The 22,969-nt window shown below is 35.2% G+C and overlaps 2 protein-coding genes across 10 annotated transcripts; both read right to left on the bottom strand.

Annotated features, from left to right (window-relative positions):
- Positions 1–370: 370 nt before the first annotated feature.
- LOC127253642 (proteinaceous RNase P 1, chloroplastic/mitochondrial-like) lies at positions 371–11,638 on the bottom strand. 5 transcript variants are annotated; one of them, XM_051278340.1, is made up of 14 exons: positions 11,406–11,638; positions 11,159–11,304; positions 10,810–10,886; positions 10,616–10,738; positions 10,434–10,536; positions 10,321–10,358; positions 10,134–10,235; positions 9,229–9,315; positions 8,993–9,139; positions 8,846–8,917; positions 8,652–8,767; positions 7,702–7,815; positions 7,200–7,275; positions 6,757–6,998 (listed from the first exon to the last, which is right to left on the bottom strand). In XM_051278340.1, the coding sequence occupies exons 1-14, from the start codon at positions 11,525–11,527 to the stop codon at positions 6,915–6,917; spliced, it is 1,407 nt and encodes a 468-aa protein (XP_051134297.1). In that variant the 5' UTR covers positions 11,528–11,638; the 3' UTR covers positions 6,757–6,914. The 5 variants fall into 5 exon arrangements, with proteins under 5 accessions (XP_051134281.1, XP_051134289.1, XP_051134271.1 ...); XM_051278348.1 differs by having other exon boundaries at positions 7,200–7,254; positions 11,406–11,637; XM_051278324.1 differs by lacking the exons at positions 6,757–6,998; positions 7,200–7,275; positions 8,652–8,767; ... (8 more) ...; positions 11,159–11,304; positions 11,406–11,638 and adding exons at positions 371–698; positions 769–878; positions 980–1,048; ... (2 more) ...; positions 2,808–2,897; positions 3,830–5,233 and having other exon boundaries at positions 7,702–7,816.
- A 1,399-nt stretch (positions 11,639–13,037) lies between these two features.
- LOC127252600 (homeobox protein HAT3.1) lies at positions 13,038–22,037 on the bottom strand. Of its 5 annotated transcripts, XM_051276873.1 has the most exons (10): positions 21,881–22,037; positions 20,446–21,459; positions 16,778–16,943; positions 16,186–16,309; positions 15,982–16,094; positions 15,307–15,906; positions 14,141–14,437; positions 14,010–14,047; positions 13,851–13,940; positions 13,612–13,758 (listed from the first exon to the last, which is right to left on the bottom strand). In XM_051276873.1, the coding sequence occupies exons 2-9, from the start codon at positions 21,210–21,212 to the stop codon at positions 13,880–13,882; spliced, it is 2,166 nt and encodes a 721-aa protein (XP_051132830.1). In that variant the 5' UTR covers positions 21,213–21,459; positions 21,881–22,037; the 3' UTR covers positions 13,612–13,758; positions 13,851–13,879. The 5 variants fall into 5 exon arrangements, with proteins under 5 accessions (XP_051132804.1, XP_051132821.1, XP_051132811.1 ...); XM_051276847.1 differs by lacking the exon at positions 14,010–14,047 and having other exon boundaries at positions 13,038–13,758; XM_051276864.1 differs by lacking the exon at positions 14,010–14,047 and having other exon boundaries at positions 13,038–13,758; positions 20,446–21,354; positions 21,881–22,016.
- Between the last annotated feature and the right edge of the window lie 932 nt (positions 22,038–22,969).

Raw genomic sequence — 22,969 nt, 5'->3', positions numbered from 1 at the left:
CAATTTGTAATTTTATTTGTCTTCCATCAACACTATGAATAAAATCACATACCGATATTAGGTTTTCTGCTACATATGTTCCTATAATGTGATTTATTTTACCAGCTATAGTTTACATACTATTAAGTTCAACAAAGTTTGATTCTTTCTTTTAAAGATGTCAATGGTGTAAGTTTAGACAAGAAATTTTTTTCATTTATAATTTTTTTAAAATTTTAATTTAAACTAATTAATTATCTTAATCTTAATTCATAATTATTTTTATTAATACATTTTTAATTATTTATTATAATAACATCGTCACAAGCTTGGCCGGGGGAGTAAAAAATATTGAAACCAAACTTAAAAACATAACCTAGCCTATGTATGATGGCTTCACTATGGAAGTTTCTTCCTCAGTGTATTTCATTAACAAAGCAACAATGTTGTACAGAAACCTAAAGTAAAAGTATTATCCAATCAAGCTAAGAGTACAATAAAGTTAGAGGGGAAAAAAATGCAACATTCGACTGTAATGGGTAAAAGAAAGTCCATGGAGGAGAAAACATTGCCCACATTACTCGAACAAAACACAGGGTAGGGGTAGGGGTAGGGTACACTTACTTTGCGGCTCGCGGCTTTAAAGCTAGACTCTTGCACCTACTCTCTGGAGGGTTTTCTCCTATGTCGACTGTCTGCATGATATTCATCGCCCGAAACTGAGAGTGTTGCCAAAAAAAAAAATATCAGTTCGCTATTGTGTGAGTGCACGCATTCGTCAAGAGTTACCTTTTGCAGAGTTCCGGCTACCTGTTTCTTGAAGCGCAGATCCACTGTTGGGGGGATTCATCATCATCTTCGGTAACAATTGGTACGTGCCAACTACCTGTTTCGGACTCCTGCAATTGTACTTGTATGTATAAGTGAAAGTCTTGTTCACGAAATTGCACTAGTGAAAAGCTTCTGTGGTTTTTTGAGGAGAATGGGAACAGAATCATACCTGGATGACATTTGAATAAGGTGGAGGCATGAGAAGCTCGAGTCCATCGATGGATGCCTTCACACGAACCTGATTTTATACGATAAAAGAGAGACAGGTGAGCTAAATGTGTTGATTGTGTCGTGCCAAGTTCAGTTTCACTAATCCAATCAGCAGAGAATATGTGCTGCAGGCTGAAGCAATAGAATATATTTAATACTCGCTCCGTCCACCAAACTTATGTAAGTATTTATTTTTTGGTTGTCCACTAAACTTCTATTTATAATAAAAAACTTTATCTACTCATAATACTATTTACCCTTCCTTTAAAATACAAATAACAATTTTGCCACTATAAAATACCGACTTATATCACTCCTTTAATGAACTTCTCAAAATACTCACTTACTTTTATACTTACCCACATTTACAATAAAATACTATTATTTCTTAATCTCTGTGCCCACGCATGTCTACATAATTTTCATGGATGGAGGGAGTACAAGAGATAGTAACAAAATTCCTAGGTACGATGCAAGAGAAGCTGCGTACCTGATGCCTCTCTTTCCATCTAGGAAAGAAGCTATTTCCTAAAAGACTGAACAAATGATCCCTCATCTCATCATTTGTCACCAGTAAGCATTTTGAACTAACAGCAGCATATAACCAATACCTGGGGAAAACATGAGAACAAGGTCAGGGACAAACAGATTATTTATTTATTATTATCTTTATTCTATTTTTTATTTATTTTTAGTGTGTGGGAGAACCGAGTGTTCGATCCTTTTCTAACATGCTAGAAAGTAAACCTCAATAAATATTTTGCATTCGATACTGCAAAATGATGATAGCATTCTCTAAATATCTAAACCATGTACGTTGATTATTTTCTAATATGAAGTGCACGACACATCATACAATTTGCTTTTATGATCCGGAGAGCATTTGGTCCATGATACACCACATGTCAGTAACAAATAGTGGCACTGTTTAAAAAGAGAGAATATTCACTTTGAAAGGCAGTGGCATCAACTACACGTTAAGGGATACTCAATGCAAGATTACCAAGAAACAGAAGGAATTAGGTGATATATCTATACATAAGAAATTGCCATAATACATTGTTATATGGACTTATCGAGAAATGAAGTTAAACAACACAAGAGTCATTTCCCTAGACACACATGCTATGTTATTTCTCAAAACTGAATCCTAATAATAAAATAGACCTAAACTTAGAGAGTTATCAACAGGCAATATTGCACCAATACCCAAAACAAAGTTTTGACAGTGGTACCAATAGAACAGACAGTTGTCGATGAAAAGATTTCGGAATATAACAACATTCCATGAAAAGAAATGCTGCTAATAATCTACAAGCATAGAAAACATTGATGAAGCTGTAATTGTATTGTTATTTTCTATTATGCTAAAAAATTGGATAGACAGAATGTATTAGGAAAGGAAAAGGGACAGCTGAGAATTGGGTATTAATCAAACGCACCAATCATCATTTGATCCATGAGGTGTTGCATAAAGTGCACAAGCTTTTCTCCAGTTATTCAACAATTTCTGGATTTTAGGATGTTGAGCAGCACGACCTCTTACTCTAATCGTGTGAAGAATAACAAGAGGCATTCTCTTTGATTGACTGAGTTCACGCATTTGGTTCACAATTTTATTGATCTTCAAACAAGAAAAACAAGTATAATTGTTCAATGTGCCTACTTTTAGAAAACCAAAACCACACAAGGGAACAAGCTCAGTAACATATATCTGAATTGCCCAAGGCGGGGGAGGCAAGGAGGGTGGCGGGCATTGGGGAGAAAGAGTAAAATTAGATCTTTACCTGAGGGAAATTGATTTCACGTTTATGAACAAGACCCAGATTAGCTCCATCAACCACGGCATCAAATGGACCATGTTTCTTAAGCCAGTCCTGAACAAGAGCCTTCACAATCAGACTTAAAATTGTGTGAAAGAACTACATTAAATACATGTTTCAGCTTTTAAGGTAACGCATTGTTTGATTAAGAAGTCTTAACATTAACTAATTGTTTTCAAATCATTGTTCCTTTTCTAAAACAATATGCAGCTTAGCCACATTATAATACTAGTACCAGTAGCTAATGTAGTTGCATATATCAGCGTCAAGTTTCGCTAATCTTATTATTGTGATGAAGAAACTCTTCAAAATCATATAAAAGCCAACGAATGGAAGCCACAAAAACATGAGATTCAGCAGAACCAGAGTAACTATAGTATCCAGGCTGGCATCTGTTCATAAGACCAAGTAGCTGGTGTGTTCATAAAGGGACTTTCAACTTGTCATTTTCAGAAAGTTTGATATCGAATAGGAATGCTGAATGCAGAACATTGTCAAGCCAGATTGAGGGGCAGTATTGGAGATCTATCGGATATGAAAAGATTGTCCTCAATCAAATCCAAAGTGGAATCAAGGCTAAAATCAGGCCTATTCAAGTCCAAGATGGAATCAAGACTAATATCATGTCAATTTAGTATTTTGTAATGTTTCCTTAATTTGCGTAGTTTATATTCATTGCATAGAAGAGGAAATAAACCCTATGAATATGGGTTTCAATCTTGTACAGATAGATCAATAAAGAAGAAAACTTTTCTTTAAAATTCACACTATTGCTGCTAGAATATCAGCTTCAATGCAAGAAATGTTTTAAAATATACCAATACCACAAGACCAAACTTTTTTCAAGCAATAGTTACTATCCATCAATTTAGTCTACAAACGCCATATATCACAACTACTTACTACTTTTCCAAAATTTTAAAGAAATCAATTGGATTGACCTAAAATTGATGCTTCACAACAAAAATAAAAAACCAATTGGATACCTGGAATTTAGCAAAATTGGTTTTAACTTCTTTATCCAAGGCCAATTTCGCGAGTGAATCTGCAAAGTTCTCCGTCTCCTTCGGATCAATATCTATGCAAACAAGCTTCTCCCCACATGACTGGCACACGCCAGTCTCATCCATCCCCGTCCTCACTACATTCCACTCTCCTTTACCCAACCATCCCTGGCCATGCCATCCACCCCCTCCCTCCAAAACACCCTTCTTCACCTTCTCCAAATCCCATCTCTCAGACCCAACTTCAGTTGCCTTCTTTGACCTAAACCAGTCCTCTACAACAGTTGCAGTCTCCTTTGAAACCTGCCGCACCGTTGCCCTCAACCTATGTATCATCTCATACACTTTTCCATCTCTTTCAAATTCAGAACTAACTCTCAGCAGTGCAGAAAGCTCACTCTCCTCAGCACATACCCCATTTTCGCACATGTGCGCATCCACTTCACATGCCTCATTATACATCCCCTTCTCACAAAATCCAAACAATGCTGGTCCATATGATCTCAGCTTAGGTACAATTCCATGATCCTTCATTCGCTTAACTAAATTAAAAGCCAATTCCGGGTCCTTCTTGGCTGCTGCCAATCTCGCAACATTCGTGAAAGTTGCCTCGTTCGGCTCCACCTTGTCCATACTCATTTGCTCAAAAATCTCAAGCCCTTTATCCAACCTTGCAATCCCCCCTTCATCCTCATCATTTTTAGGAGAACATAAATGAAGCAACACATTGTAATGATACACATGAAACTGCACATTATTAGCCTTAGCCTCATCATAAAGGCGAAGAGCCTCAACGAAATCCCCATTCTTCGAACACTGCTCAAGCTTCACACGAAAATCCAATTCCGGGGTCATAGTACGCGCTTTCTTTCTCTTCGACATTCGACTGCCCAAATTCGTTGGGTTTTCGAGGATAGCTTCAGCGGAGACAGTGGTAAAATTGCCCTTTCTTCTTGCCCCAGAAAATCCACTCGCGTGTTGCAACTTGGAATCGATTGTAACCCTCAACGAAGCATACCCCCGCGACTGATTTTTATTCAGAGCTGTGGGTTGGAGAAATAGAGAATCGGTTTTGCAGAAAACGGCAAGGGCTGAGGCCTTGTGAGCGAGAGACGCAGCCCGAAATCGCATCCCTGTCGCTGAATCGTGAAATGATTCTGAAGCTCTGGACAACGAACACCTCTTCTCTTTTCTTCACCACGATTATGGGATTAAATCAAGCACATGAACATACTCAAACATACCATTGGTCTGTGAACTCTACAGTGAACTTAAGGCCTCAGAAATCCTACCTTACCACCCTACCCTGTGGCTGTAGATGTTCGCAACTCGGATCCGTGTTCATTCGTTGGTCAAGTCCAAACCAGGAACATCAACACTGGGACGCTGTATAATTTATTTAATTAATATTTTATCTACTAATGTAACATATATGATTTTTTTTCGAGTTTCACCGTATTTTACTATTTTAGTTTTTATTTGATGTTTTATAAAAACAAAAAGATTATTTGATGTATATTTTTTTAAATTTAAATAGTGCTAGTGAAAATATGTTCCGTAAACAGGCTGGCTGGACTTATTTTACTAGTCCCCTAGTCCCATTTATTATATTTTTTTATTTTTGTTTACTTTATTATTTTTCTTTATAAAAAAATTATATATTATAATTTTTTTTAATTATTTATTTAGTTATACCCTCCTAAATTCAGTAAAATGGACATAGATATCTGGAATAGAATAATTTTTTTTTCTTCTTCTTTTGTATATACAGAAATAAAAATATCAATATTATATTATATTATATATTTTTATCAGCTAATAGAATTTTTTAGAGTAAAAAAAATAAAATAAGAATAAAAATAAATTTGAATGACTATTATTTTATTCATTTGGTTAAAATTATTGATTCATCTCATTTTTAAGGAATAACAATTTCATTGCTATCCCATATTAAATTGGTCGATATGAAAAGAATGAAGCACAATGGCTAGTTTAGACACGAGTTTTTAGAAACTTATGAAATTTTAAAAATTTGAAAAAGTATAATAAAAAATTAGTATTTAATTTAATATTTTGTGAAAGAAAAAATAAATAGTAATAAATTAGTAAAAATTTGTTAAGTAAACAATATATCTTTCTAAAATTTTTTTAGAGCGAATACTTTTACATTCGAATAATAAAGTAAAGAGAAATTACTGTAGAAGTGTGTTTGTTTGGGGGATTTGATTGGATTTACACTGTTCATTCAATTTTTTTCCTTCAAAAACATCAAATCAAACATATATTTTTTTATTTTTTATATTATACTAAAAATAAATTTTACATTCAAAACATCACGTCAACATCTATTTATATCACATCATACAACTATTCAAATTCAAAATTTTTACTATTAAATCCCAATTCAAAATCCAAACCACCAAACAAACACACCCTTAGAGTATCACAAAATAATTCCGATGGTTGCAAAGGATCTTATCCAACCTCTCTGTCTGAAGCAACATCCGGCAGAGAATTTATATATTCATTTTATACAATGTCTACAAATTTATGATTTCAAGATCAATACTAAACATAAATTTTCTCTAAAATCCAAAACTTAACAATGATAACCTTTACAAAAGTTGTCAATAATCAACTTCATTAATTACGTATAAGATCAAATAGATCAAGAAACAAAGGATTTCTTCATCTTCATGTAATATTTTTATTTGGTACAATTCTCTATAAATATTATTAAAAAAAGTATAATATATACACATTAACACAATAAATAATACTCATTTCGTCTTATATCTATATATTCATTTATTTTTTTTTTGACGAAGTTTTAGAAATATTAATATTATAGTGGAATAAAGTAGATATAAAAGTAAAAAGACTAAATTAATCCTATCTTAGTATAAAGGTAATGACATTTATGTAATATATTAGAAATTGAAAGGGTATTTGTAATGTTACGTAGATAGTACAATTACTAAAAAAAGAAAAATGAAATAGATATTTTATTATGAGACGGACCAAAATAAAAAAACAGATAAATTGTTAAGGGACAGAGGGGTATATTTTAGAGAAGATACGAAGAGAGCCATCTATCGGCCATGGCAAAGCATTCTTTAGGCATGTATTCCGGAGCTGTGTGTCCCCCGCCCTGCGTATTGATTTATATATTTAATAATTATCTAAAGATCAAACATATTTATTACTCCCTCTGTCTTCTAATTTTGTGTAGCACGGATTTTAATGTGTAGAGTTTTGATTGAAAGTTAAAATATAACATTTTTAGGAGACAAATGAAAAAATAAAGTGAGCAAAATTTCACTGAGCAAAAATAGTCGTAGTATTTTCTTACTTTTACGGTTGCAAATATAAGAGAGGCTCCATTGTTTCCGTATTTCTCGGTGTATCTGCAGACACAATGAATCATCCTAGGCAACATAATTAACTTAAGGGTGTGTTTGTTTGGAGGATTGGATGTAGATCCAACTGTTCATCCAATTTTGCCCCCAAAACATCAAATCAAACATCTATTTTTTATTTTTTATACTCTCTCCGTCCCAGATACCATGTGTCTGCTACACTGTAAACACTGTATTTTAGGAGGAATGTAATTAGTAGATAATTAAGAATGTATTAGTGACATGGTACGTGAGACGGACTGAAACGGCAACTTGGACATGGTATCTGGGACGGAGAGAGTATTATATTCAAAAGATCACATCAACACCTATTTATATCACATCTATTCAAATTCAAAATTTTTAGTATTCAAAATCTCAATCCAAAATCCAAACCCCCGAACAAACACGCCATTAATTAGCTAATGTAAATCCATAACAACAATATTTACTTACCCTCCAACTTGTCCGTTGACCATCCAAGGCCTCCATTGCTCGTCGACACTGATATTGAGAAGGCGTACCCATTTTAAAGTAGCTATGTGCGGAATGCCCAAGTCATGATCCCCACTGAATATATATATATATATATGTTGGGTGAGTTTACTTTGAAGGATATTATTATAATATTTAAATTATTTTAATGGATTATATAATCAATAGACTAATTAATATGAGGTTTATTTTATGTGATTAAATATCAGATAAAATTATATTATATTTATTTTGTTTGATTATATGGTATGATTATTTCTTTTTACCCAAAATATTCTTAATAATATTATTATAAATTATTGTAATATTATTTATTATATATATCTATTTTTTTAATTATACCAATATAATATAACAATATTAAAATTTAATTGAGGTACTGTCATAACATAATATGTATATTTTTATAATTTGATATTTTTATTATTATTTATAAATATATTTAATTTTGTCCTTAATTTATAAATTAAGTTGCAGTAACATATTTTATAGAATTCTTAAATTCGGTACACTCAGGCTTGTTACGCACAAAGGACGACTGGCTTGGACCTTTGGGCCTGAGCGCCGGGCGTGTCAGCTTCCACCTTTGTAACGTGCGAAAGCTGACACATTATTGATTAAAATTTTAAAAGATATATATAACTTACATTTCAAATTAAATCAAAATATATTAAGCTAAAAAATTGTTATTGTATTTATATAAAATGTTTCTCAGTGTTTAAATAACAGCGTTAGATAATTTAGTAAGTAATACTAGGAATTAGATTGTATTAATAATCTTATAAATTAATATAATTGTAACGGACCTATAGATTTCTAATACATTAAAATAAACGGAAGACTCGGTCAGACTAAATAATATAATTCACCCTAATCTTACATAGCAAAAGCATTTTAAGTAGGTGTGTTACCTGTACACCAAGATATGCAAGTCCTTACTAAGGAGCCCGTGGAGTTTGCAAGTACTTTGGATATTTTTTTCGTAGCGTATGCTATCATTGCATCGAACCCAATCATCTATTGTTCCCTGAATTTTGTCGAATTGTCATTTAGGATGATCAATATAACATTACAAGTTATTACCAAAAATGCATCTATTGTGTACCTTTCGGACATGGAGTGCTTCTTGGACAGTTAGGTCGTTTGCCCAAAGAGTAGAAAGTTCATGGAGATCTTCCTGAAAGAAGCTTACAGTGTTGCAATTTAAATGCCGACATCCATAACTATGTTAACTCAGAAAGATCGTAATTACACGGCAAAATTGTCGCTCTTGTTTGAGGACATTGATGGGACGATGCTCTTCTGAGTTGATTATTGGATCATTGTCGAATCTCCGGATTCCTGGATGTTCTCCGCAACTCGGCTCCAGTATGTGGGCAGTGTAGATGTTCTGAATGCACTTCATGGTGTAATAAAATAGCAAGTTTCATAAACATGTCAGCATAAGAAGAAAAGAGTAGATGAAATAAAGAAATTTGGTCTTTTTACATCTTTCACAAGTTGAAGAGCATATTTGCATTCTTTGTTGTTTGGATCGGGATTCACATACTCTCCATCACAGCTGGTTTTCGCCATCTGAATAGTCACCGATCATCAAACTAATATTCGGTAATAATTAAACTTGCAAGAAAGAAAAATCACTCCAAGGTTGTGTTTACTTGTACAACTTTCCACCTGACTTTACTAGTCAAACATTTTTTTTCCTTAAAAAATATAGGAAAAACGGACCCGACGCAACAGTTTGACACAAACCTGATACGAAATAATTGGGTTTGGGTCAAATATTTGGAACCTGACACGACAATAAACGGGTCGAGTTAGGTTGAGACTTTCAACTCTGATCTGATCCGACCTGATTATAATTTATTAATATTGATTAATATATTTATTATATGCATAAATAATTATAATTTAATAATTTTCTCATATATTAATTTAAACTATAGTTCAAATTTAAATAATTAACTTAATTCATTGTACACATTACAGAACTGATAAAAATTAACGTAACACTGACACAAAATAATTTAATTTGAATAAAAAATTTCTACTTAATTATGTATACGAGTCAATACTAATCGATAATAAATGGGTCAACACGAACCAAAACGATAATAAACGAATCGGGTTAGAGTTGAATAATGTAACCCGTTTAAAGTATTGAACTCACCACAAATACAACAAGAATCAACCCATTGTCAGCTCCACATCAAATCAAAAACACCCAATTTTTTATTATATTACACCAAAATTTAATTTTACATTCAAAATATTGCATCTATACATATTTATATCATATCAAACAACTATTTCAATTCAAAAACCAAAATCCTATAGCTATGCTCTTTATGCTTTGTCGATGGAAATATCAACTAAAGGAAGGATGAAACTACCTCAAAATACTCGTCGGATATCAACCCCATTCTGTGAGCATATGGAGTCTGCTCATTATGATCCTTATCCTCATCGACCACTGGATTGCCAATCATGTATCCCTGTTGCATATAATTCCTTGAAACAAACCTCAAAAGGTTTCGAGATTAAAACAACCACAAAACAGTAAATTGCAAGAACATTTACTTGGAATCTGATTTGTGGCTCGAGTCCAGCTTCATTACCTGTAGGATGAACAACAGTATCGATTAAATCACCATCTCCATGAGAAGTCAATTATCTAACTAGTTAAAGGGCACCTTTTATGATTTCTGAAGCTAGGAGGGCCACAGTTTTGCCTCCATAAGAGTCACCTCCCAAGTAGAATCGATTTCTGATAAACCATGGATGACTTAAGAGCCACTGCAGTTTGTTTTTCAAGTTACAAAGATTATCAAGACTGAGTATCAAACTAAATGAAATAGCAGTTAATTCTTGTTACTTTTCTCAAGAACATGTAGTTATGTTCAGCAGCTATGGTGTCCGACGACGCATATCCATTTTCGCTCTTGGCGTAGGAGAAACCAGAGCCGGCTAGTGCATCGATGAACAAAATGTTGGCAAACTGATCAACCATGTGAAGCCAAAATCAGCAAAGTTTGAAGAATCAAGAATCAAATTTAGATTGCATTGCACCTTAGTCCATGAATAAGGATTTAGCACAAAAGAAGGCAGGCCATCATCGAACTCCTCGTGATCAAATTTCAAGGGACCTTCAAACACACAATAGTTTCAACATCAAACTAATATTTGATACTCTCAGTTACATATAGATATTATTCTAAACTAGTAAATAATCACAATGTAATAAAGAACAAACTTATTACTATGTTGGCTAAATCATTCCCACTAAACCCAACTCAGATTATTACTCAATCGACACTATTTCTAGCCAACAATTCAAATTTATAAAACAACATCAAATCTAGCATTAACTACTTCCATGAAAAATAAACCTAAATCAGAAATGAAAAGGAGCACAGACCGATTTCATAAACAAGGGCAGAAAATCCGGAGCAACCCGGCCCGCCAATGAACCAAAATAGCAAAGGATCCCTAACCGGGTCGCTTTCCGATTCAATGAAATAGTAGAACAGTTGCCTCTCATCTTCGTCTCCCACGCCGACATATCTGAGTATAAATTATTCATTCCCAAAACAATTCATCATAATTGCACAAACAAAGCACATATATATATCCATTGATTGATTAATAATGGCCGGCGACCCGACCCGGTTTGAAGCTTGAATGGCAGCGGCCCTGGATAGCCTGGCAGGATGGGTACGTCGAACGAACTTGAAGCAGCGATGGTATTGAAGACGACGATGAGAGCGGTCAACAGCACCACCACCATTGCAGCTTTATGCTCCTCCGTTGACTCATTCGATTCAAGCTATGGCCTCTCCACAACTACTCAGATTTGGCCAGCTGGGAAGACATTTTTTTTTTTTTAAACGATCCAGCGAAGACTTATTGTACAATAGTTGCATAAAAAATGCATCCATATTAGTCCTTACGTGTCAAACGACACAATTCAATTATAAAATTGAAAAAAGCAATAAACAACGCAATGATTTTACAAATTGTCACACATATCTCACAGCATGAGAATGGCTAAATATTAATTACTGTAGATTTTTTTTATTTAGAAAGAAAATTCTCTAATAAATTATCGATGACCTTTGTTTACATGTTACTGTAATTGAGCCTTGGAATGAAATCAGCGTACACTTCCAACAACAAAATTGACCAAAAAATTCCAACCCGGATATATTTGTATACACTCAACTAGGGTTACATTCAGAGCTAAACAGCACCTAATATACTAACAAATAGCACACGATATTACTATTAATTGCAGCACATGATATAATATACTCTTGCACAACACACCTTGTAACTATAGACAAACGTCAATATGTATTTATTACCTAGTATACCTGATAAAAATATATATTTTTTTGAAAAATTAGCACGATATTTGCCGTAACATTTTCCTATACATTGGTTTGAAAAAAATTTGGCCTCCATTGCTGATATGTCTCGATGTGTCATCCGACACTATCTGACACAATCTGCCCCAATTTGATTTATAATGCAAAATGGGTTTTACAATATCACAGGGCTTGGACAAAGCTTCACCTATACCATGCCGCATCAAAAGCGCCATCACTTTTGCACTTTTAGATTTAACTCATTGGGTAATTTTTTTTGTTGGAAAAAAAAAAAAAAAAAAAAAAAAAAAAAAAACGAAAAAAGTCTGGTTGAAAACATGCTCTTAGGCCAAGACGAAATATTAACTAAAGCCTATCCCAAAACAAGGATGAGTTCTTAGCTTTGGGTTTTCATTCGAGTTTGCCTTGAGTTTGAATTGAGATAGAATTTTACAAATGCCATTACTTTATATCACACATACTAATAACAAAGTTATTTTAGTTATTTTTACTTTATTCATGCTATATCTCAATATTATACTAATATTTCTAAAACTACAGTATTACATTAAAATACTATTTCCTCCGAGATATAAGCTCTTTTGTTAGGAACATTATTTTTATTAAGAAAGAGTTTTGAGTGCTTTGCCTTCGGATGGAAATGATATCTGGATTATAGAAATAAAAGAATTTTGAGTGATTATACAAATAAAACATAAAATTTAATTAAATTGACTTATATTTATTAAATATATTTAAAACAAATAAATTTATTTAGATCTATCTGTTATGGGACAAATAAAAAGGAGGAAGTAACATTTATTCAAGTTTCTGTCAAATTTGCTTCATGCAATTCATAATTTTAAGGCGAAAATTTAGAAATAATCAGCACTCACTTTATATTTGATATGGATACATCTCTCGAAATGGTGCAATAATAAAACAGTCTCTGTCTCTCGACTATTATTACACCACTGTAACAATCGCCATAAAAAATAATGGTCTTGAGTATAAAAACTCCGCTACTTAGGTAAAGTATATAACTAAGTTTTTCATCATAAATAGAGCATAACATCCGTATGTTGTATTACTATAAGGTTCAGTCTTATGCTCGGCCAACGACGAAGATACAACTCACTGAAGTTTAAGAATATCTTAATGTAATGTGAATTTTAGAAACCTCGGCACAAACAGAAAAGAGCTCATTCTACAGGAACACATCGCACAGTAATTTATTGGCTCAAACCTGTTGACAAGGTTGACGATCCCATGTGTATATAGATGCCAAACATCGCCTTTGAAGAATAATATCTCAATTATTCGAGTTGCCGCTTCTTTTCCGTGTCATGATCCTGCAAATTTGGGGAGACTGTGCTTCGACTGACGCATTCTGATCCTCGGGTTTTCCATTATTATCTGACGATCCCTCTTTCGACTTGTGTTTCCCCTTCCGGGATTTTATTGTTCCAGAATGTTCTCCTGCAGCAGTGGCTGTATGTTCTTGAGCTAAGTTTCTGCTCGACTCTTGTGGTTGTTTACTAGGAGTAGGATAGGTATTGTCTGCACGATTATTTGGTTTCTCGGCTGAATTTGACTCCATGCGTGGGCGATGGTTGAAGCTCCATCTCGTATTCTCAAACCATTTAGAAACCTGCACAAGCAGCAGCAGTAAGAAAGATTCTATAGCCAAACAATCACAAAATAAGAGAAATCTTAAATTCGGCGAGGAGATTGCATATATGCCTGTCGAACTAGCAGCCCAAGTTCTTTGGCTAAATTTTCTTTCGTAGCTCTGGTGGGGTATTGATTCTCATTAAAGGAAGCATAGAGTCTCTGCAACAAGAAGCGGATCAATTGAAACCAAAGAAAAGGATGTGTACAAATCGAGACAGGAACAAATACCTAACGTCAGTTTTCAAGATGTCTGGAATGGCCATGTCCTCATAGAGAGAATGTTAGAAACAAATAATCTTTCAATCAACACTAAAGTTTCAATTGCCGTCGAAGAACACTCACTAATACAAATACGGTACCTGTGTTGCAACTTCACCGAGCCTTCTAGAAGCAGACTTTGTAGGCACTGCACTAGAAGAACCATCGTTAGGTGACTCATTTTCTACCCCATCACTGATAGATCTTCGAGTTCGTTTGGACAAGTGTTTGTTTTCGTTTGAGGTTCCATCGCTTGTGTTTGCCATGCTATTGGTGATTGGAGTTTTGATAGGAGAGGGAGCCACAGCTTTCCCGCAGTTAGTCCTCCTCCTCTTTGGAGCAGTAGTTTCACCAAAATCCTCGTCACTTGAGTCAGAAGTAGAATTTCCATATGTTTCCTTGTAGATACACGGAAGAGTTAATAATAAGAACAAGTAGCCTACGTTACATTGCCAAATTCAAGAAAACAATGGTTTAATATAGAATAGATGAACCCATTTTCAGCAGATATACAAATCTTTAACGTTATATAGAATACTGAAGATGGAACCGAAATGACTTCCACCCTGAGAAGCACAATAATAGTGTACAAAGCAATGGACCATCATTCCACACTACGTTGACAACAGCTGTGCATACATTTAAAGATCCAAGCAGATTTCGGAGGAGTCACATACATGCAATAACAAGTTTCATGGCAAGGTCTTAACTCAACAAAAACCATTTCCCTTCTACGGTAATTAGAACACACAGCAAAATCGTTCAAGAATTTGAGACTTCGCACAAAGAAAACAAAATCAATCTAGTAACTGAACTAGACACTTCTTGATGCAACCAAATCATTCATTATTCTGGACCTAACACTCAGCTTCTAGAAGTCAATTTTAATCTAAGGGAAGTGCAGATCCTATCAATCTGGAAGTCCATTTTGGATCTGTGTACTGCAATCAGGATAGATCTTAGCTAGTTTGACAATTAACCCCTGCTAACCAACTCCTAAGTTTCATTTCAGAAAAATAAAAGAAAAAAAAAAAAAAGAAAGAAAGAAAAAGAAAAAGAAAGTGACAACTCTATAAAGATTAAGCCACTTTGTAAAAACATTAACTGGAAATTTCAGCTGAAAATGTGAGGAATGTGCTGTCAAGATTTTCATAGAACATCAAGGATAATATAGATAAAACATGCAAGCAACCTTGAAAACAAAAAGGTGTAAACACTTGATGTTATATGTTGAATAAAACAAAGAGTACATCAAGGAGAAACTCACATCATTCAACATTTTGTAATCCAGCCGCTGCACTTGTCTTCTGCCAGATACAGGTCCACTGCCAGATTCCATTAGGTAAGACAGTTCATCTTTCAGTGTTTGCTTCTCCATCCTACCCACTTTATGATTACCTTCTTTGGAGGCTGTTGACGGGTATTCCTGATTTGACGGTGTCAAAATTCTCCCAGAATCTGCATCAGGTGTAGTGTCATCTTGAAGTAGAGCACCAAAGTCCTCTGAATCAGAGGTGAAATCAGAGCTCAAACCATCCTCCTTCACTTGCTTATCTTGATCCACAGAAAGCGGATCGAAATCACCATCTTCTGAGTCATCAGATGAACCCTCCAAGTACTTGTTATCATTACGAGGGGGTGCCAAATCATCAGATGAAGAAGAGTAACTTGACTCGTCAGATCTATCATCATAAGTTGATTCATCTTCTTCAACCTTCTCATTATCATCTTCTTTAATTTTCTCATCAACATCGGGCTTTTCGGGATCATAATCATCATCCTCAGAATCATCTGATGCAGATCCAGACCCAGAACCATCAATTAATTTATTCCCAGATGCAACTGCAGCAGCCTCAGGAAAGATCTTCTGTAAAGGAGAGGAGAGTACAATCAATAGCTGCTCAAAACATTTAATGGGTAACATATAATAGACTGATTAGACCTCCCAACTGTCATTGATGGTAATTTTAGTGCCCTGAAAATCCTTAAGGATGTCAATGCAATCGGCTTTACATTCACATCCAGGGCAAAGCCAGCCTTCATCACCAGGAGGAACTGTATACACAATTTAGTTATGGAAATAAGAAATCAACAACCAGATTAACATGATAGCAAAATAAAGATATCCAGAGTAGCCTGAATTTACTGTCTTCTTTTAGGAGAGGTGGTTCCAAGCAAAACTGATGAAATCCGCGCTCACACGCACCATCACACAAAATTATATCATTATCAAGCGTCAGGTCTTTGGAGCCACATTTGGCACAAAATATCTGAAATATGAACCGAGTGTCAGGTAAATATGCCCATAGTTCAGATATATAGAAAACAATCAAATTCTTTTAAACAGAACATTTCTATTACGAATAAGATAACATTTTCCTTTTATAATATGACAATCAATAGCATGAACTGTGATTTAGCTATTTCAACCTTCAATTAACCTTGAAGCATAACAATAAGAATGTTAGCCAATAAAAGTGATAAAACAATTTTCAACTCATCACTAAAGGAATGTATATTCCAAGACCATAAGCTAATTCCAAAGCACTGTCTATAAAAAATGCTCAAGGATCAAACAAAGCAATTGCCAGTATTAAAGCAGTCTCTATGAAGAACTCATGCATACGGAAGACAAGGAAGGCTGATTGGATATGAGTAATGCAAATAAAATTTTCAGTTTGATGCAAGAAAGATAAGCAAAGGAAAAAAATAAACACAAACTACACATCATGCCCTACATCTTCACTGTCTATCTCTCCTTGAGAATCAAATAGAGATGCTGGAAGCTTTCCCACGAGAAGCAACTGATCAAGGTGCTGGAACAATGCTCTTATCTTCAATTTGTAACGTACAATATGAGACTTAGCCCGCTCGAGTTCCTTCTCTGGCTTTAATTTTTCCAAGCTGAATTTTTTGAAACAATCAAGACGTTAGACAATATAGTCATGTGGCACATCCATAAAAGAAATAAATAAAACACACTACTCCCTCTGTGTAGGATACTTATGCCACTTTACTTGAGCACGGAGACTAAAAAATAATAGTTTAATATAAAAATGTAGTAGGCAAAAAGTGAAGTAGTGTTATGGGAAATTTATTAAGGAGAAGTTATTAAAAAAGTAATAGGATAAGTAAAAAAAGTAGTGGTAAATTTATAAGTAATTTAGTATTATTTGTTAAAATGTGGGAAACAAAATTCTGGATAGATGTACTTTTTTTACTAAAATTGATGCATAAGTTTAGGGGACAACTAAATAAGAAAACTAGCATAATGATCCCGGGCGGAGGGAGTACTAAAATGGAATAATATAAAGTATAGGATATAAAGCCATGAAATAATTTCTTTTAATAAATAACAAAATTTCTTCTAAAATGTATTTCCTTGGCTCGTAATGTTAACAACCATTTTTTTTCAGTTTTCAAAAAGCACTACTTATATATGCTATATAGGTAAACAAAATGTGTGCTTTAAAAAATATGTACAATTTATATGACATAATTATTTGCTTCCTATTATAGGGTACCTATGGTCTATACATAATGTCATAAATCATAAATGAAGCAGTGGATTACATTAGAGCCAAAGCCATAAAGTACAAATTTCCCTCAATATTAAACACTAGATTACATTCACCATTGCCATACACCACAGCCATGCTCATTGAAGTCAGTAAGGTCAGTCACTACAGACCCGTCCCTACAATCGGTATCTGTCACCACTAACACTTCTACAGTTAAACAGCGGTTCTCTCACATGCCATTGCATAAACCCTTCCCTGGCGATCCTTGAAATTTTGGAGATTATCATAATGTTCACTAGACCAATTAATGACTAGAGTTTAAGTTAAAAGGCCCTCATCCTATCATATTTGTTCATTTGGCTGTAATCATAACGTTAGATACTTTGGGTGGGTGATAACGATAATTTCAGGTGAGGGTCGTGAAAGAGTAATTGTAAAATTATGAAATATAGATACAAAAAGATAGAACCTGCTAGTGCTGGTTAGGAACAAAGAAATCATTTGGAATATATTCTTTATTCTCCTAAATTAGCACTCCTTAATTCTTGTTCTAATTAACTACCAACCCCTTATACTATATTATTATACCTGGTGAATCGATCATGGTATTCTCACAAGTGTTTTCCTCTTTTGTGGTGTTAGCCTAACACCTGTTTTAATTGTTACTCTTTCTGCTCCTCTAGCTCCCATCAACAGAAATGCAGCTATAGCCGCTGCCACCACCCTGCCAAGAGGGAGGCTGCTGCTATTGTGGTTGCCAATACCCTCATCATCTATAATCCCACTTCATCACCATCCAAGATCAACATTTGCACAATCATCATCTTCTCCTTCCAGATGAAACCTCCAAACTTCAACTATTTGCATCAAATCTTCATGTCTCCTCGGCAAGTTTGGGGCCTTCAAACATAACTACAGCACCTCTGCTCCTGTGGTTGCCAACCCGGTGTGGCAGGCAACTTACTTCTCAGTGCACTCGTTCCTCTACGCCTCAATCTCAGAGATGTTCATTCTCACCCCTAGAGTGTCTACCCATGTTATTTGGACAAGCATTGAAAGCCTCTTCCTCTACAATAAGGCTTCGCATGTTCTCTCTAAGGGCCAACTTCTACAATTAAGTGAGCTCTCGACCCTTGTCTACTCTCAGCGCTGCCCTTGCCAACATCAGCTATCCAATCTCTTCCAACACTCTTGTCCTCGTCCTAATGCAAAATATAAAGATCAGCAAGACTGAACCCATGACGGCTCCCTTCACCTCTACGGACAAGTCGTTTTCCCATCCTTTCAGATCCCACTCCGACAGAATCAATGGCAACTAGAGCAAGTCTATGCCCATGGACAAGGGTCAAGGCAACACAAATACATGTGGCAACAACACTGGCACTTCTTGAAAAAAACAAAAAAAACACTTGGCACTTCTCGGAGTCGTCCTGGCCTCCTTGTTAATCCACAGACTCACAAATTCCGTCATGGAAGCAGAGGGGTCCTAGAATTCTTGGCACCAGTCCACCTCAAGTGGAAACAACACCGGCAGTTCCTGGAATCATCCTGGCCTCCCAGTCAATTCATGGACCAGAAAACTCCATGTTGGGCCATAGGGGAGTCTTCGCATTCTCGGCGTAGGTTCACCTCAAGCATTCATCACACATCGCCGGTTCTGGCGCTTTTTGGGAAGCACCGGGACACATCGCCTTGCCATATCAAACAAGGGGGCTTGGAGATGCCTTGGCGCCACCTCAACGATGCCATGGCGCTATCTCGGTTAATACAAAACATTGTGAGTCTCCAGCATAGGTCAGCCAAGGCCCCCAAAACCACACCTACCTCAGTCCCTAAACTCTTAAGCCCGATAGAACCCTAACTTGCCATCCTTTCTCTCCCCCTTGCTCTCTCCCTATCTACAACTTCATTTTGCCGCTTCATCCCACCATTTCATTCACCGTTTCATCCCACTGAATGTTTTATTCAGTATTCAAAGATTTAAACTTCCAATATTTTAATCTTAATGTGCTTTAGCGTTCTAGACTCAAACTCCACTAACTCTAGTAATGCTATTTTTAATTTATACTATCATAGTGACAATGTATTGCATTATTATATAGTATTTACTGTATAATTATTTACTTTTAATTTATCATTTATTTTTGTTTGTCTAGTTATTGAGGATGTGTTTCTTTTGCATCAAATCCCTACAATTTTGCTATTGAGACTATGTGCTTTCCAAAAAAAAAGAGTACATTTTTTCTTCTTACAAAATATTCCATCAAACATTATTTTAATGTCAAACCCAAACTAAAATTTTCTAAACCAAATCAAAAGAAAAACAACCTTAAAAGTTAATACTTATAACACATAATAGGTGTGTTTGTTTGGAGGATTTATCAAGCTTTCTACTATTCATCAAAATTCCCCCCCCCCCTTCCTTTCCAAATATCAAATTAAATACCTATTTTTTTCAATTTTTATATTATACTAAAAATCAATCTTATATTTAAAATATCACATGAACACTTATTTATATCACATCGTACAACTGTTCCAATTCAAAAATTTTACTATTCAGATCTCAACTCAAAATTCAAACTCCCAAACAAACACATCCTATATAAAGTATATATAGTGCACCGTGTTCGCGATTTTTTCGCCACGGCGGTATGGCGGTCCACAGGCGCCGCTCCGCAAAAAGGGGCTTGACAACCTTGCTTCACACATGGTTTTAATCATGCAAAATATACATCTGGCCATCACTTAAAAGAAGAAAAAAGAGATCCAAATGCCTACAACCATATTCATTATAAGTTACTCTCTTATAGAAGCCATGCAAATTGAAAACTGTAATTGAAAATTAGTGGCAGGTATAAAGAAAGATTGAACACATTACTGACCTTTGTCCTTTCCAACCTTCAGCTGAGTAAGCATCAATCATGTATTGTTCATATTTAATCCGGTTCAATAAATATCTCAAATGATTCCGAGTTCTTGAGAACTCATTATGGGTACTTTTCTTCGTTTGCATCGGCTTTCTTCCCCTCCTCTTCTTTTCATCAGTAGAGTTGCCTTCTTTCCCATTGTCATCAAGCTCTAAAGCCTTGGTCTTCTCCCGTGATTTTGATCGCAATGTCCATGAACTAGTTACAGGGACCTTCAGCTTGGTATTTGTTGTTCTCAATTTCCCAGAAGAGATTATGTCTTCTCTGTACAAGTGATTGGAATCACCAACTTTATCTGCCTGCAGAGATGCATTACCAGAATTAACCGATGTGGCGCCAAAAGGTATCAACACATTTGCATCAGTTGGTCCCTTTTGCAATGCCACCTCCCGGTTGTCAGAGACTGGCGGTGCCTTGAAGCACTTCAATTCCAGCTCTAGCTTTTCTACACCTAAATTCTCAGTGATCTGTCCATTCCTTGATTCAACTTCTGCAACTCTCTCTAGTCTTTCTCCTGTTGAACATAACTCTTTTTCTACATCTTGAGCCCTACTGGCCTCCTTTTGTTCTGAATCAGTAGCTAAGGTCACACAGTCCCTTTTGTTATTTTCCGAAGTCAGATGTTCGCATTTTGGGTTTTCAGCCAGACTTTCAGGAGCCTTCGGACGTTCTGTTATGTTGGATTCTAGTTCTTGATTTACATTCTCTATATGTCCCATCATAGATATCAAGTGCGATAGTTTTACCTCTCCTTATCCAACTAAAGCCACTAACCAAATTAAAATGTTTCCTCTAACTGCCTGTTCATATATGAATCCAGTTTCTTTCCCTTGTAATTCTATAATCTATTCAATGCCTCCTCATCTAAAATAATTAAACACAGATTAGTAAGCTGCACCATATGAAGCAGCAGAAAGTCACAATCAAACTGATGCCAAGATTTCCAATGCTACTAAATAATGTTGGGACCTGCAACACACAAGTAGCCAAACAGCAAGCTGAACAAATTAGTCAATTATAGAAGTAACATTCTACCAACAACCTGCCAATTCCAAGGCTTGAAAGATTCAACTGGAATAACCGGGAAACAATAGCCCATGCTTAATTTCGATAACCACATGCCTAATTCAGCTACTAACCAAGAAACAAAAAAAAAAAGAAAAAAAAAACGCACTGCGCCTCGTAGAAATACGAACACACAAATCCATGAACTCAAAAGACACTTACCTACAGTCTCAGATCAACAACAGTGCTGCGCAAAACTAGGGTTGCTTCTCCACAGTGTATTCAAGTTCCCAATTAAAGCAGAAACGAAAACGATCGAAAAGACAAAAGAAAAAGAAAAAAACAACAAAAAGCATAAAGCTAATGGCTGAGGATATTTGCTTACCCGAAGATTCCTCTAACCGCAGAGAAAATGTGAAACCGCCGCCCAAATTTAGCGTGCGTGAATTCTTTCTCCACCAAAATAAGCAAATACAGATTTCCCTCGCTCCCTGCGCCAAAGCTCTCTCACAAAGTAACGAGGGCCTTTTCTTTTATGCTTTCGGCAACCGCCCGCTGTTGCGCGCACAGCAAAACCGATGTGGATTCCACACTCCAATTTTCGCAGGCTCAATTGGCTAATGGACTTTGTGTAGCTTTGGGCTTCAGGACAATGAGATTCAAATCTGAATGTTTAGATAAATTGTTGGGCCGACCCGACCCGAATAGCTTTTGGCTCTATTATCAATGCAATTTTCTCATAAAATATTTTTTATATGTAGACTCAATTTTTTTGGATAAACTTTAAAATTTGACAATTGGATCCATCACTATTTCTCTTACTTCCGGGCATATCGGATCGACACTTTCAGCACCATCAGAATCACCGGCCAAAAACCTGCACACCACCAAAATTTGGCGGCGAACGGCAACGAGTATAGAGCTCATATGCGAGTCAAAATTTATGCTGCCGGAACTTTGACCGGCGCATGAAGGTCAGTTCCGATTGCGGTAATTTTTTTATCATCACTTATTTATTTCCTTGTTTTAATTTGAATGTAGAGACAGAGGTTAAGTTAGATAACCTGTTGATTATTTTTTAATATGTAACTATTTTTAATTTTTTATTTAAATATAGTACTCATTCTATCTCAAATATCGTGTAATATTTGTATTTAGCACAAGAATTTAGGTGTGAAGTATTAAATATGATAATTTGAGATAATTTGGATATTAAATTATGTGATTTGAGAGAAATAATTAGTTGTTTTTTATTTGAATAATGTGATGAGATAAAATGAAGTATATATTAATATATGCATATAAATATTATTAATTATTTTTAAATTTAAAAATATTAAAAGTGAGTTTGGAACAAACAAAAAAATAAAATATTGCAGCGTGTGTTTGGGACGGTGGAAGTACTTTTTAGTAACATATGTATACATAGACATGGTGCCGGTTGACAAAATTTGGACTTCCGAATGACCGAAGT

This window comes from Andrographis paniculata, unplaced genomic scaffold, assembly GCF_009805555.1.
Source record: "Andrographis paniculata isolate CXL003 unplaced genomic scaffold, ASM980555v1 Contig12END, whole genome shotgun sequence".
Classification (NCBI taxonomy): Eukaryota; Viridiplantae; Streptophyta; class Magnoliopsida; order Lamiales; family Acanthaceae; genus Andrographis; species Andrographis paniculata.
Note: the sequence above shows the minus strand (reverse complement) of the source record. Positions and strands in the feature narration are given on the sequence as shown.